Genomic DNA, 15,209 nt, shown 5'->3' with positions numbered 1-15,209 from the left:
TGTTCCAGCTCGTTCTGACTCTGCTGTTCAGCATACCTTACCTCCATTTTCATACCAACTAGCACTGGTCATGGAATTTCTGAGAAATGTTAAACGCCATGCACAGGCTCTGCTTACTACATGCTCAGCATTCAGCATGCTCTGCATTCAGCATGCTCTGCATACAACATGCTCTGCATACAGCATGCTCTGCATTCAGCATGCTCTGCATACAACATGCTCTACATACAGCATGCTCTGCATACAGCATACTCTGCATACATCATGCTCTGCATACCTTACCGCATCTCAACACATCTTGGGTTGTTGCCAACTCACTAGACTGTCAAGCAGTTTCATAACGTTGCCCTTCTAGTCTGCTGCTTTTGCACCAGTGAACCCTCACTCAGAGAACTTAGCTTTTCTAGGATAAGGTCCCTGTAGATGAGAAAGTTCTTTTCTCCCTCCTTCTGATATTCCCTTGAGGACTCTGTCATTTGGAGGGAGCCTTTAGCTGCATAACCTCTTATGGACTTTTATTTAAGCATTACATGCTTACAGGGAAGGTAATGGTTCCACTTCAGCCGCTAATCCCGTCTGTTACCACACCTGCTCCCATAGACCTTGAGCTGTGTTGCATGACATGCAGTCCAAGCTTAGTCCTTGTTAGAGGATTTTTTTTTTTTTTTTTTTGTTTACGGAGTCAATGTGTCACGGGGAAGACGTTCAACAACCAACAGAAGGGACTTGTTGTGACGCAGTGCGGCAACCTCAGCAACCCGTTAAGGAGTTGTCTGTACGACCCAGACAGTCTAGACAGATTCGGGTTGTCACTGTACTTCCTCGCTTGCCCATGATTGACAGTTTACAGACTGTGCAGCAGTATCATGATCTTGTGTCCGGCTCCGTCAGACGACTGGCTTTTAAGAGCTCCCACAAGTCGTCGCTGTCTGGAGATTTTCAAATGGACTATGGATCTGACCAAGGAACTGGGCCTCCTGGTCAATTTTGAGGAGTCTCAGCTCGTTCCATCCCAGACCATTGTCTCCTTGGGTATGGATCTTCAGAGTCGAGCTTTTCGGACTTGTCCGTCGGCCCCAAGGATCTTCCAAGCCCTAGAATGCATCCAGAGCATGCTGAGAAGGAACCGATGCTTAGTCAGGCAGTGGATGAGTCTAACAGGGACACTTTCATCGCTGGCCCTGTTCATCGAGTTAGGGAGACTCCACCTCCGCCCCCTTCAGTATCATCTAGCTGCTCACTGGATAAAGGACATGACGCTAGAGACGGGCTCAGTTCCTGTTTCCGAAGAGATGAGGTCTACTCACACGTGGTGGAAGAACAGCATTCTTCTCAAGGAAGGTCTACCATAGGCTGTTCAGACCCTCGACCACCGTCTCTTCTCGGACGCATCGGACACGGGCTGGGGTGCGACACTGGACGGACAGGAATGCTCGGGAACATGGAATCAGGAGCAATGGACACTTCACATCTATTGCAAGGAGTTGTTGGCAGTTCATCTGGCCTTGATAAACTTCAAGTCCCTCCAGCTTAACAAGGTGGTGGAGGTGAACTCCAACTACACCACAGCCTTGGCTTACATCTCCAAGCAGGGAGGGACTCATTCGAGGAAGTTGTTCGAGATCACAAGGGACCTCCTCATTTGGTCAAAAGATCGAAAGCTCACGCTGGTAACGAGGCTCATTCAGGGCGATATGAATGTCATGGCAGATCGCCTCAGCCGGAAGGGTCAGGTCTTCCCCACAGAGTGGACCCTTCACAAGAATGTTTGCAGCAGACTTTGGGCCCGGTGGGGTCAGCCAACCATAGATCTATTCGCTACCTCGATGACCAAGAGGCTCCTCTTGTATTGTTCTCCGATTCCAGACCCAGCAGCAGTTCGCGTGGATGCCTTTCTGCTGGATTGGTCCCATCTCGACCTGTATGCATTCCCACCGTTCAAGATTGTCAACAGGGTACTTCAGAAGTTCGCCTCTCTCAAAGGGACAAGGCTGACGTTGGTTGCTCCCCTCTGGCCCGCGAGAGAATGGTTCACCGAGGTACTGCAATGGCTGGTCGACGTTCCCAGGACTCTTCCTCCTAGAGTGGACCTTCTGCGTCAACCTCACGTAAAGAAGGTACACCCAAACCTCCACGCTCTTCGTCTGACTGCCTTCAGACTATCGAAAGACTCTCAAGAGCTAGAGGCTTTTCGAAGGAGGCAGCCAGAGCGATTGCCAGAGCAAGGACGACATCCACTCTCAGAGTCTATCAGTCTTAATGGGAAGTCTTCCGAAGCTGGTGCAAGGCCAATGCAGTTTCCTCAACCAGTACCACTGTAACCCAGATTGCTGACTTCCTGTTACATCTAAGGAACGTAAGATCCCTATCAGCTCCTACGATCAAGGGTTACAGAAGTATGTTGGCAGCGGTTTTCCGCCACAGAGGCTTGGATCTTTCCTCCAACAAAGATCTACAGGACCTCCTTAGGTCTTTTGAGACCTCAAAGGAACGTCGGTTGTCCACTCCAGGCTGGAATCTAGACGTGGTCCTAAGGTTCCTAATGTCATCAGGATTTGAACCGCTCCAATCAGCCTCTTTTAAGGACCTCACATTAAAAACTCTTTTCCTCGTGTGCTTAGCAACAGGTAAAAGAGTAAGTGAGATCCACGCCTTCAGCAGGAACATAGGTTTCACATCTGAAACGGCTACATGTTCCTTGCAGCTCGGTTTTTTGGCTAAAAACGAGCTTCCTTCCCGTCCTTGGCCTAAGTCGTTCGAGATCCCAAGCCTGTCCAACATGGTGGGGAACGAACTGGAGAGAGTACTTTGCCCAGTTAGAGCTCTTAAGTACTATCTAAGAAGGTCAAAACCATTACGAGGACAATCAGAAGCCTTATGGTGTGCTATCAAGAAGCCTTCTCTACCAATGTCTAAGAACTCAGTTTCTTACTACATCAGGCTTCTGATTAGAGAAGCAAATTCTCATCTGAAGGAAGAAGACCTTGCTTTGCTGAAGGTAAGGACACATGAAGTGAGAGCTGTGGCTACTTCAGTGGCCTTCAAACAGAACCGTTCTCTGCAGAGTGTTATGGATGCAACCTATTGGAGAAGCAAGTCAGTGTTCGCATCATTCTATCTCAAAGATGTCCAGTCTCTTTACGAGTACTGCTACACCCTGGGTCCATTCGTAGCAACGAATGCAGTAGTAGGCGAGGGCTCAGCCACTACATTCCCATAATCCCATAACTTTTTAACCTTTCTCTCGAATACTTTTTATGGGTTGTACGGTCGGCTAAGAAGCCTTCCACATCCTTGTTGATTTGGCGGGTGGTCAATTCTTTCTTGAGAAGCGCCAAGGTTAAAGGTTGTGATGAGGTCCTTTAGTATGGGTTGCAGCCCTGTATACTTTAGCACCTTTGAGTTGATTCAGCCTCCCAAGAGGAACGCTGCGCTCAGTAAGGAAGACGATCTTATTAAAGGCAGAGTAACGGTTCAAGTCGACTTCCTTACCAGGTACTTATTATTTCATTGTTATTGTGGATAACTGATTATATGAAATACGGGATACTTAGCTATCCTTTAGTCTTGTACACTGGTTTTTCACCCACCCCCCTGGGTGTGAATCAGCTACATGATTATCGGGTAAGTTTAATATTGAAAAATGTTATTTTTATTAATAAAATAAATTTTTGAATATACTTACCCGATAATCATGATTTAATCGACCCTCCCTTCCTCCCCATAGAGAACCAGTGGACCGAGGAATAATTGAGGAGGTGTCAACAAGAAGTACTTGAGTACCTGGCCACAGGTGGCGCTGGTAAATACACCCCCTTCTAGTATTGTGATAGCTGGCGTATCCCTCCATAGAATTCTGTCGGGCAACGGAGTTGACAGCTACATGATTATCGGGTAAGTATATTCAAAAATTTATTTTATTAATAAAAATAACATTTTTCTTAGAACTTCCAAATAAATGGAATGAATGCCATTTATTTAATGTTTTTCTTTATGACGCCTCCTGAAACGGAAACTGAAACGGAAACCTTCCATTCGTTTACTGTACCCTCCATTTTCGATCATAATAAACAAACGAAGGCATTAAACACGCATGATCAAAGTGATTAATAATATTAAAAGCTTTTAGTAAATATGTTATTACAAATATTATTTAACGTATCTATATAAATTCCTACATACGTAGCAAAGCAGGAAAGCTATTTTTTTCTTTTTGCGTTTAATTAACACTAACAGACTTCCGCTAATGACTGAATGATAATTTACGATAATTCCAAACTGTTACTAAAGATGATTGTCCATTCCGTATCCAAAATACTTTTCCTAACTTTAGTTATAAGTCAACTTGTACCCACTTCAATTATGAAACCATCTATAAAAAAGTAAGAGAAGCAGCAAGTACTAAGCAGATTTTTAAAGTTATCGAACAATTGAGTTACCGCTATAACGTTCGATGTGACAGAGATGGTGCGAGATTGGAGAAAGTAAGGAAAATTGAATCATGATTGATTTTCAATATAAATGAAACTTTGTGAAGCAACAAAGATTTCATTTGATAGTGAGATAGAGAGAGGTAAGAAATGAGAGGTAGTGAAGAGTAGCCCACAAAGAGAGAGAGAGAGAGAGAGAGAGAGAGAGAGAGAGAGAGAGAGAGAGAGAGATTTTTATAATTATACCGTGTACTCTACGAAACCAATCTTTGCAAATCAAATGTATACTGTTTAAAATATGACAAAATATTGCCGACTCGTTACCGAAGTTTAGGCTATTCACTGCCGATAAACGAACCCAGTCTACTCGTGAAAACCTTGAACGCCCGAAGTGAAAAATAAAGCTTTTATATATACTGTACTAAACAAAAACAAAAATAATGCTTTAATATACCATCATTAACACTACGATTAAAATTATCGAAAGGTTGGAGAAAGATAAAGATTGCCGAGAACTAACCACAATTCTGTTTACATTTCGTCAGCTGGACTCGCACAGTTAACAGTTGATTTCACTGTTGATGCAGAATTTTATCCTTAAATAGGCTTTTTATTATGAAATTATGTTAATAAGATGTAATGTTAATATTGTTTTGTAACATTTATTATAAATCACCGTATTTAGGGGTACCAATAGACTTAAAAAGACAATATATTTGATATGTTTTGTAGTCCTTGACTAGCAGACTTTGAACAGCTTCACAGATACAGAAAATTTATTTTTGAAAAATAGCGATCGCATAAAAGGGGAATCGTATAATTCGAACACGTATAATTCGGGACCCTACTGTATATATATATATATATATATATATATATATATATATATATATATATATATATATATATATATATGTGTGTGTGTATATATATATATATTTATATGTATACACATATACATACCTACATATATACATGCATACATATATACATAAATACATGCATACATATATATATATATATATATATATATATATATATATATATATATATATATATAATTACTGTATATATATGGGTTATGGAAAAAATCCGCGAAGTGGTGAATCCGCGATGGTCGAACCGCGAAGTAGCGAGGGTTCACTGTACTGCATTATAGTTGGCATGCATATACCTATTATAATCATCTCCCAAAAAATATATAAGAATATTTATAGTAATTTCCATAACTCTTAAAGTTCAGATGATTATAACTAAAGCAGGTTGAAATAGGTAAAGTCTATCTTTCTCATATCTAGATATGGCGTATCAACACGCGACACAATGTTATTTGGGTTCACGGCCCGGCTATCCCTGGCGAAGTTGGAAACTATGTTAACATGTACGATTGCAGCCTACCAACTAGAAAGATCACTGAAGAAAACCACCCACCATTCCCAACGTTTTTCCAAGATGAAGAGGAGATTGAAGAAGAGCTTTACGATGAAGCTTTGCATTTATTTTCAGATAAGTCTATAAGTTTTGCTGAAAAATAAGCAGATTGAATGTAAATTATGTATATATTATGTTCTCTAGTACTGTTACAAAATTTACAAATAAACAATTTAGATATTTTATGTTTTGTTATTATTATTATTATTATTATTATTATTATTTCTTACTAAGCTACAACCCTAGTTGGAAAAGCAGTATGCTATAAGCCCAGGGGCTCCAACAGGGAAAATAGCTCAGTGCGGAAAGGAAAAAAGGAAAATAAAATATTCTAAGAAGAGTAACAACAATAAATATCTCCTATATAAACTATAAAAACTTAACAAAACAAGAGGAAGAGAAATAAGATAGGAGAGTGTGCTCGAGTGTACCCTCAAGCAAGAGAACTCTAACCCCAGACAGTGAAAGGCCATGGTACAGAGGCTATGGCACTACCCAAGACTAGAGAACAGTGGTTTGATTTTGGAGTGTCCTTCTCCTAGAAGAGCTGCTTACCATAGCTAAAGAGTCTCTTCTACCCTTACCAAGAGGAAAGTGGCACTGAACAAGTACAGTTCAGTAACCCCTTGGGTGATGAAGAATTGTTTGGTAATCTGTGTTGTCAGGTGTATGAGGATAGAGGAGAATATGTAAAGAATATGCCAGACTATTCAGTGTGTATGTAGGCAAAGGGAAAATGAACCGTAACCAGAGAGGAGGATCCAATGTAGTACTGTCTGGCCAGTCAAAAGACCCCATAACTCTCTAGCGGTAGTATCTCAACGGGTGGCTGGTGCCCTGATAAACAGCAGGGGTCACCTATTATTATTATTATTATTATTATTATTTGCTAAGCTACAACCCTAGCTGGAAAAGCAAAATGCTATAAGCCCAGGGGCCCCAACAGGGAAAACAGACCAGTAAGGAAAGGAAAGAAGGAAAAATGAAACCCAATACAATATCTGTTTATTTTCAGGTTTACTGTGTAAGTATTCTTGAAGGCTTAATCTTTTCATGGGCCCGAAATATCAAATAGCACTTAGTAATTTTGTTATAAGATTTAGATTTTCTGGTATTTATCTATCACAGTAAAAGTTTACAAGGATAGGTAGTGGTGGTGGTGGTGGTGGTGGGGGGGGGTGGGGGGGGGCAGTAGCTGTAGTGAACGACACCTCGTAGTAACGGGGGATTTTGAGGAGGGAGAAGTCTAATTGGAAAGGTATCACTCGCTCCAGTTTTAATACCGACACCCTTTAGGGGTGAGCGAGCTGGATATATTCCTAGCATTCCATGCAACTTTTTTCTCTGGTATATTTAGCAGTATTTATAGCTTTGAAATGGTGCATCAAGGAGCATTTCACGGAGCAACACAGGTTGAGCCCAGAAATAGATTTTTCCTTCGTCAAAATCCCTTTTCTTTGTTAATTTTCAATGGTGAAAGTATTAATTTACAGTATTCTTAGATCAAAATTGCTATATTTTTACTATAATTACATTCTCATATTAAGTACTGTAAATAAGATATAAGAAATTGAAGCAGAAAAGAATATAGTAACATAGCATCAAAAATGTATTAAACTTTCAACAGCAGTTAATTATAATATACGGTAATATTTCCTGTTCTGAGGTTTGCTATAAAAGTCATGTTTTGTAATTAGTGATCAACAGTTAATATAGGTGACCCCTGCTGTTTTCTGTCCTTCAACAAATTTTTTCTGTTTGATTACTTTCTCGAATTTATGGTAGGTTGTTTAAATATAATACAACCCAGGGTCATTGGGTTGAGTTAAATGTCAAAGATTTTAATTTTTAATTTGTTCCTACATAAATACAAACCATCATCCTTTAGTGAGAATATGATTTCAGTGAAGCTGGAAACAGCCGATGAAACTTTCAAGGTGGTACTAGTTGCTGGTGGGTGGAAGTAAGTCCAACCTCCTACCTGACGGGCAACTGAGCACTGTTTGATTTCGGCCACAGCACAGTACAGACCTACCGTACTTCTCTGCAGCCTCATAACTTGGCTTTTTTAATCTTTTGCATTTTCCATTACCTTGAATAAATATGCTAGCAGATTATTGTGTTCAGTACAGTAGATATATAAGGAAGAAGATAGGGATATGCAGTAATTTTCCAGAGATACTGTGAGGGTATGATAATTATATGAGCAAGCCTGCTGATAATCAGCAACATCCTTGTTCCTGCTGTTGGATGGCATGTCCTGCTGTTCATTCCCTCACTAGTGTGGCCTTATGATGATATTAACAGGAACTTAAAGAAGGTAACATTCATTAGACATTCCTAGTGCTCTGTCGGAGGAAGGAGGTTTTGCTGCTGCAGACTCTTCCCAACCTCAGAATGAGGTTGAGGGTCTCTTCACCTGTGGAAGTATCATCATAGGCTTGCAAAAACTCTGCAGAAAGTGAACTTTCACGTCCCTCTTTCTCCTGTGCCTCATCTTTATTAGATTCTTTATGCTTTGACTTCTACAAGACGACGACGACATCATCGAAGAAGACTACTGTATTTGACACAGGAACTCCGACCAATCTCTCCCTGCGTGCATATGTGAGGAATGGTGAGGTACCAAGAAACAATCCATCGAGGGTCGGTGTCTCTTTATGTGCTACAGGTGCTCACATGCCAACTACTGGTTTTAACATGTGCACAGTCAGCCAGAATGAAGGGTACTGCCCTTCTTCACCCTTTTCTGGACAATCAACCACTTTCTCTCTCGGGGAAGAGAGATACAGTGTGTGCCAAATGGTTCCGTATCCCATACTGGGAAGAAGTACAGCACTAGCACTCACAGCTCCTGCTATTTGTGCTTGGTCTCGTACTAAGGGGTGTGTCTGGCAAAAACTAACCACTCTGGGAAGACATATTGGCTCACAGTATTCTTGATTTGTACAGCATGTTATGCCCTCAAACAAAACTGCTGATACTACTTACCTGAAGATGAGGAATAAGGCACCATCTTAGTCCAAGAAGACAGATCAGCCAGAGTGAAACAAAACAAAAAGGGGACCTCTACTCTCTATGTTCCTTCAGCCTAACCAGGGACTCAACCGAGTTCAGCTGGTACTGCTAGGGTGCCACAGCCCAACCTCCCACATTATCCACCACAGATGAAGCTTCATAATGCTGAATCCCCTACTGCTGCTACCTCCGCGGTCATCTAAGGCACTGGAGGAAGCAGCAGGGCCTACTGGAACTGCGTCACAATCGCTCGCCATTCATTCCTATTTCTAGCACGCTCTCTTGCCTCTCTCACATCTATCCTCCTATCACCCAGAGCTTTCTTCACACCATCCATCCACCCAAACCTTGGCCTTCCTCTTGTACTTCTCCCATCAACTCTTGCATTCATCACCTTCTTTAGCAGACAACCATTTTCCATTCTCTCAACATGGCCAAACCACCTCAACACATTCATATCCACTCTAGCCGCTAACTCATTTCTTACACCCGTTCTCTCCCTCACCACTTCGTTCCTAATGTAATAATAAATGGGAAATAAAATAATACATACAGTACAATAGTCCTCAACTTACGACCTATTCGACTTATGAAGTCTCGACTTTACGAATATTTTTTCAGGGTGATGACGTCTCAAGTCTACTGGAAATAGTACGCTAATAGGACAAATATTTCCTTGGAAATAATCTATTTTCTTGTATAAAAATAAACTGATTTATCCTGGTAAATTATTATTTTCTTTTATTGATAATATACAGTATCCGTTTTCATTAAAGAGTACATTAAGAAAAATTTTAATATGTCAAGTTCATATCATGTCTGGTGACGTCATATTCCGGCGGAAAGCGATGGGGCAATACAGTGATTTCCTTCCAATAGGCTAACGATTAGTATTAGTATTCCTATTATAGAAATATCAATTAACAATACAAAGTATTTTGAGGGTTTGTATTGATTATCATGAGTACTACATAGTGTAAATTGTACTCTACACTTTTATTCAATCTCTGATGATAGATCAATATTTATCTAAAGAAAGTACACTATTAGGACAAATATTTTTTTAAAAATATATTTATTTTTACATTATAAAAATGAAATACTTTTGTTTGGTAAGTAGTTTTTTCTTTCATTTCTTGCAAGAGAAAAGAAAAGGGATTTACATATTTTGCAAGTAATTCTTTATCGAGTTTACATCACGTATCTTGTGAGGTCATATTTCTTGCGGAAGGTGAGCTGGCAAACCGAATGATTTCCTTTCATCATGTTACCGAGTAATCTTATTACCGTATCATTCCCATCATCGAAACGTAACGATATCAAGTGTTTTAGTGGTCTGTATTGTAGTAGTTATGAGAATAGCACTAAATACCATAAATTTAAGAAAAATAGTCTGATAGCGTCATATTTCTTGCAGAAGGCGAATGGCAAATACAGGGATTTCCTTTTGATGTGTTACTAATTTTCTCTTAATCAAAACATCGAGTAATGATACAAAAAATTTATTATAATGTTCAGAGAAATGTGAAGATTTAACAGGGAATTAAAAATCAAAATACAGAGGGAGAGAAAGAGAGATTTGGACTACTTGTCAACCTAACAAAGATTTTGTACAAGAAAGTCTTCATCTGATAACAAATGTCTCAAGATCTATATCTTGAAGAATTTCTCCATTTGAGAAATATCCAGTACAAGTAAATCTTCATCAAAAGAGAGAGAGAGAGAGAGAGAGAGAGAGAGAGAGAGAGAGAGAGAGAGAGAGAGAGAGAGAGAGAGAGAGAGAGAGAGAGAGAGAGATATTTGTCAACCTAATGAAGATTTTGTACAGGAAAATCTTCATTAGATGACACATGAGTCTGAATATTTACATCTTGAAGAATTTCTCCATTTGAGAAAGATCCAATATTAGTGAATCTTCATCAAAAGAGAGAGAGAGAGATTTGGACTACTTGTCAACCTAACAAAGATTTTGTACAAAAAAAGTCTTCATCTGATAACAAATGTCTCAAGATCTATATCTTGAAGAATTTCTCCATTTGAGAAAGATCTGGTACAAGTGAATCTTCATCAGGAGAGAGAGAGAGAGAGAGAGAGAGAGAGAGAGAGAGAGAGAGAGAGAGAGAGAGAGAGAGAGAGAGAGAGAGCGCCTCAGCCTTCCTTATTACCATATTCTATGTTTGGGTTCCCCCAGGTCCCTTAGTGTGAAGCACCTCGTATATCCACCAGAGTTGCTTATGCATCTTCCGGTATATTTTGCATCTTCCAGTCTTGGATGGTCTGGGATGCATCTTAGGTGTTTTTCGAGCTCATTCTTAAACATATCTACGCTCACTCCTGATATGTTTCTTAGATGAGCTGGCAGCGCATTAAATAGTCGCTGCATTATCGATGCTTGTGCGTAGTGGATTAATGTCCTGTGTGCCTTCCTGTTTTCCTGGTATAGTTTTGGGCACTATTAATCTACCTCAGCTTGCTCTTTCTGATATTTTTATCTCCATGATGTTTTCAGTAATTCCTTCGATTGTATTATCATGTAGCGTTCTCTTCTCCTTTCTAGACTATAATTTTAAAAATTGCAGTCTTTCCCAGTAGTCAAGGTCCTTAACCTCTTCTATTCTAGCAGTAAAGGACATTTGTACACTTTCTATTTGTGGAATATCCTTTTGGTAGTGTGGGTACCATATCACATTGCAGTACTCCAGTGTACCACGTACACAAGTTTTGTACAGCATAATCATGTGTTCAGCTTTTCTTGTTTTAAAGTGTCTGAATAGCATTCCCTTTTTTGCTTTACATTTAGCCATCAGTGTTGCTATTTGGTCATTGATAACATATTCCTGTTTAACATTACACCAAGGTTTTTAATTGCTTCCTTGCTTGTGATTGTCTCATTATTAGGTCCCCTGTATGCATATACCATTCTTTCTGTTTCCATAATTTATTGTTTCGAATTTATCGGAGTTAAATACCATCCTATTTATCTCCGCCCTTTCATATATTTTGTTTAGATCTATTTGTAATATGAGAGAGAGAGAGAGAGAGAGAGAGAGAGAGAGAGAGAGAGAGAGAGAGAGAGAGAGAGAGAGAGAGAGAGAGCACACCTTACCTTACCTTACCTTATTTTTTGTTTGGGTTCCCCCAGGTCCCTCAGTGTGAGACACCTCGTATATCCACCAGAGAGTTGCTAATGCATCTTCCGGTGTATTTTGCATCTTCCAGTCTTGGATGGTCTGGGATGCATCTTAGGTATTTATCGAGCTTATTCTTGAACACATCTACGCTCACTCCTGATATGTTTCTTAGATGAGCTGGCAGCACATTTACCCTTTTACCCCCAAAGGACGACCTGGTACGTTTCACAAAACTCATCCCTTTACCCCCATGGACGTACCGGTACGTCCTTGCAAAAAAATGCTATAAAATTTTTTTTTTTTTTCATATTTTTGATAATTTTTTTTAGAAAATTCAGGCATTTTCCAAGAGAATGAGACCAACCTACCTCTCTATGACAAAAATTGAGGCTGTTAGAGCAATTTAAAAAATATATACTGCAAAATGTGCTGGGGGAAAAAATAACCCCTTGGGGGTTAAGGGTTGGAAATTTCCAAAGAGCCCGGTGGTAAAAGGGTTAAATAGTCGCTGCATTATCGATGCTGGTGCGTAGTGGATTAATGTCCTGTGCGCCTTTCTTAGTTTACCTGGTATATTTTTTGGCTCTATTAATCTACCTCGGCTTGCTCTTTCTGATATTTTTAGCTCCATGATGTTTTCAGTAATTCCTTCTATTTGCTTCCATGCTTGTATTATCATGTAGCGTTCTCTTCTCCTTTCTAGTCCGTGAGCCAGCACTCTGATTTTGACCAATCGGTACCATCTGGGGGCACCAAACATTTTTTATATTTTCTGATAGCTATATGTATCTGCAACACAATGCAGCATGATGGACATGTGTGACTCACAGCTTAAGGTCAATAGAGCCGTTAATTTGTGGGTGGGGTCTAAACATAAAAACGTCATATTTCCGACCGCAATAGCAGACCACTTTATTCTTGTGCAACAAAATACTCATGGGAATTTATTCAGATCCACAAACCTGAAAGCTTTATGTTTAATTTGCATCTTATAAGTTGTTATATATGCATTGGAACCTTTTTAGATTGTCCATTACAGTATCTGATAACAAAAATGACAACAATAAACCATTATATGAAAATGAAAATAAAGTGGAAACATCATACATAATCAACATTAATTAAATTTTCCAGATACCTGTATAAGCCTATACAAGAATGCTACCATTTATGCAAAATCAGTCCATACCCAGCAGTGTATGACTACATTGTATTATACATAAAAGGAAACCTTAAATGTTTATTGGGTTTCAATGTCGCTGTCATTATCTGATCCACCTTCTTGCATATCACCAACATCGTCATCCTTCATGTTTTCGCAATCCTGCAGGATACAGGCCTAGGGCAGTCCATTCACAATACACTGGCAGGATGGCAGCTTGGATGACTTCTTGCATTTGCAGGAGAGGAACTCCAGGACTACATTCGGAGCTGGTGCTCCTGTCATCCAATTTATCTGCAGTTCTCCAACGTCACCCAACAACAAGCCTTTGCACTCCAGTGGGCTTGGCACTTGGATTGTCTCTCTCATATGTCTGACGTCTCCGTGGTATTCTTAGAGCCAGGGATAGAATCTTGTCCAAGCCGGTCTCAATAGTGTCTCATATACGAGTTTGCAGAAACGGAGACCTCGATTGTAGTGCCGTCCTTCAAGCACAGAGGTGATCGAACCTTCAACTATTATACCTGATTCCACAGCAAGATCTCTCAAGCCAGCAGATGCGAACCTCTTCCCAATGATCGACAGAAGATTACATAAGGTATGGAATGCCACCATGTGGATCACAACCTTTTTGAACAGTTCACTGTGTTCTTCCATTTGATTTCCATTGCTTTTGCATATAGAGCTTGTTCGAATACACAGACGATCTCCTCCAAGTGTAGTTCTGCCTTTATCTTCATGATCTGAAGCATCACTTGGTGAACAGTTGACAGTTGTGTGGCTGGGGTAGTGATGGTCGGGAGATAGCGTACAGTGTCTCTTTGGATACTTTTGTTGTCACTTGTCTTCACATTGAAACCTGTCCAAGAATTTACTGACTGATCATTAGTGTCTGAGAGAAGAGTAAGAGACCATATTAAGTTTCTTTGCATCCCAAAATCCTGCACGTTTTGAAGATCCATGTCCTGTGGTTTCATGACTGATGGACCTACTCTACTGCCAGCATTGTACTCTGGAATTCCTAGTGGAATTAGAATTACACTTCGCTTTTTCTTGTTCAAAAGCTGAGGCGCAGTTTCTGGGGGTTTTATTGTGTGAACCTGTGGCTGTATGATGATCCCATCCACTCTATGTGATGTGCCCCCACCACTCAAAGTTTCTTCAACCCTATCAATGTTGTCGAAAGTAAGTGAAGTAGGAATATGAGAATGAAAAGATGATGGGAGGACTATGCCTTGGTCTGCTTCTTCCCTTTGCCTCTGAAGGTAGAGTGCAGTATCTGTCTGTTCCAACTTCGAATAGGAAATTCCATAACCAAGGCGATTGAGCATCTTGATAAGTTCAACATTTCCTGTGAGTGATTTTACACCCCAAGGAAGCAATATGTGTTTGGCAGTAACGACATTCCCTCTGCTGACAGCATAAATACAATCCTGGCCTATCGAATGGACAACACGTTCCATTTTCATAGTTAATTCTTTTGTCTCACCATGAAGCAGAATCTTTAGGAACATCTACAGAGATTTTGGTAGTTCGGTATAATCAGAATTCAGTTCAGCAGGATATGGAGGCCAAGGCTTAAGTTTGATCTTCTTAATCTGCCCTCTCAAGTGGTTTGCAGAAAGTTTAATAATGTTGTCAATATTTTCGGAGTATTTTATTTCAAGCATTTGTTCTTCAGTCTTCACCATGGCTACCACTACTTGGTCTAAGGGAAGATTATCTAGATATACGAGAAGTTTTCCTTTGTCATCATGGACGAAATGAAGCGACTCCTTGAATTCACATTCTAGTTTCCGACGAAGGAGTTTCTTAGTATGAGGTCTTACATCATTGATACCACATGTCTGTATGTAGCGGACTAACTTTACAGTAAGCTATGTCATTCTTAGGACTGTTGGTTTTGGAAATAATGTGTCTCTCACATACTGGAATAGTAGACCGTAAGACTGCTGTTATGCTGCTTGATAAGCTTCATCATCTTTGTCAGAAGCCACTGGTGTTTTCTCTTTCTCTCCCCGGGTGTACTTACGATAA

The 15,209-nt window shown here is 40.1% G+C and overlaps 1 protein-coding gene across 1 annotated transcript in view; it reads left to right on the top strand.

Annotated features, from left to right (window-relative positions):
• LOC137633339 (large ribosomal subunit protein uL3m-like) overlaps window positions 1–6,044 on the top strand; it is a 69,181-nt gene extending 63,137 nt beyond the window's left edge. The window contains exon 7 of the mRNA XM_068365588.1: window positions 5,729–6,044. Within this exon, the coding sequence (XP_068221689.1) occupies window positions 5,729–5,965 (237 nt within the window). The 3' untranslated portion in view covers window positions 5,966–6,044. The remainder of the gene's footprint in view (window positions 1–5,728) is intronic.
• The last annotated feature ends 9,165 nt before the right edge of the window (window positions 6,045–15,209 follow it).

Source organism: Palaemon carinicauda, chromosome 42 (assembly GCF_036898095.1).
Source record: "Palaemon carinicauda isolate YSFRI2023 chromosome 42, ASM3689809v2, whole genome shotgun sequence".
NCBI classification, from domain to species: domain Eukaryota; kingdom Metazoa; phylum Arthropoda; class Malacostraca; order Decapoda; family Palaemonidae; genus Palaemon; species Palaemon carinicauda.
This window is presented reverse-complemented; position numbering and strand designations above follow the sequence as displayed.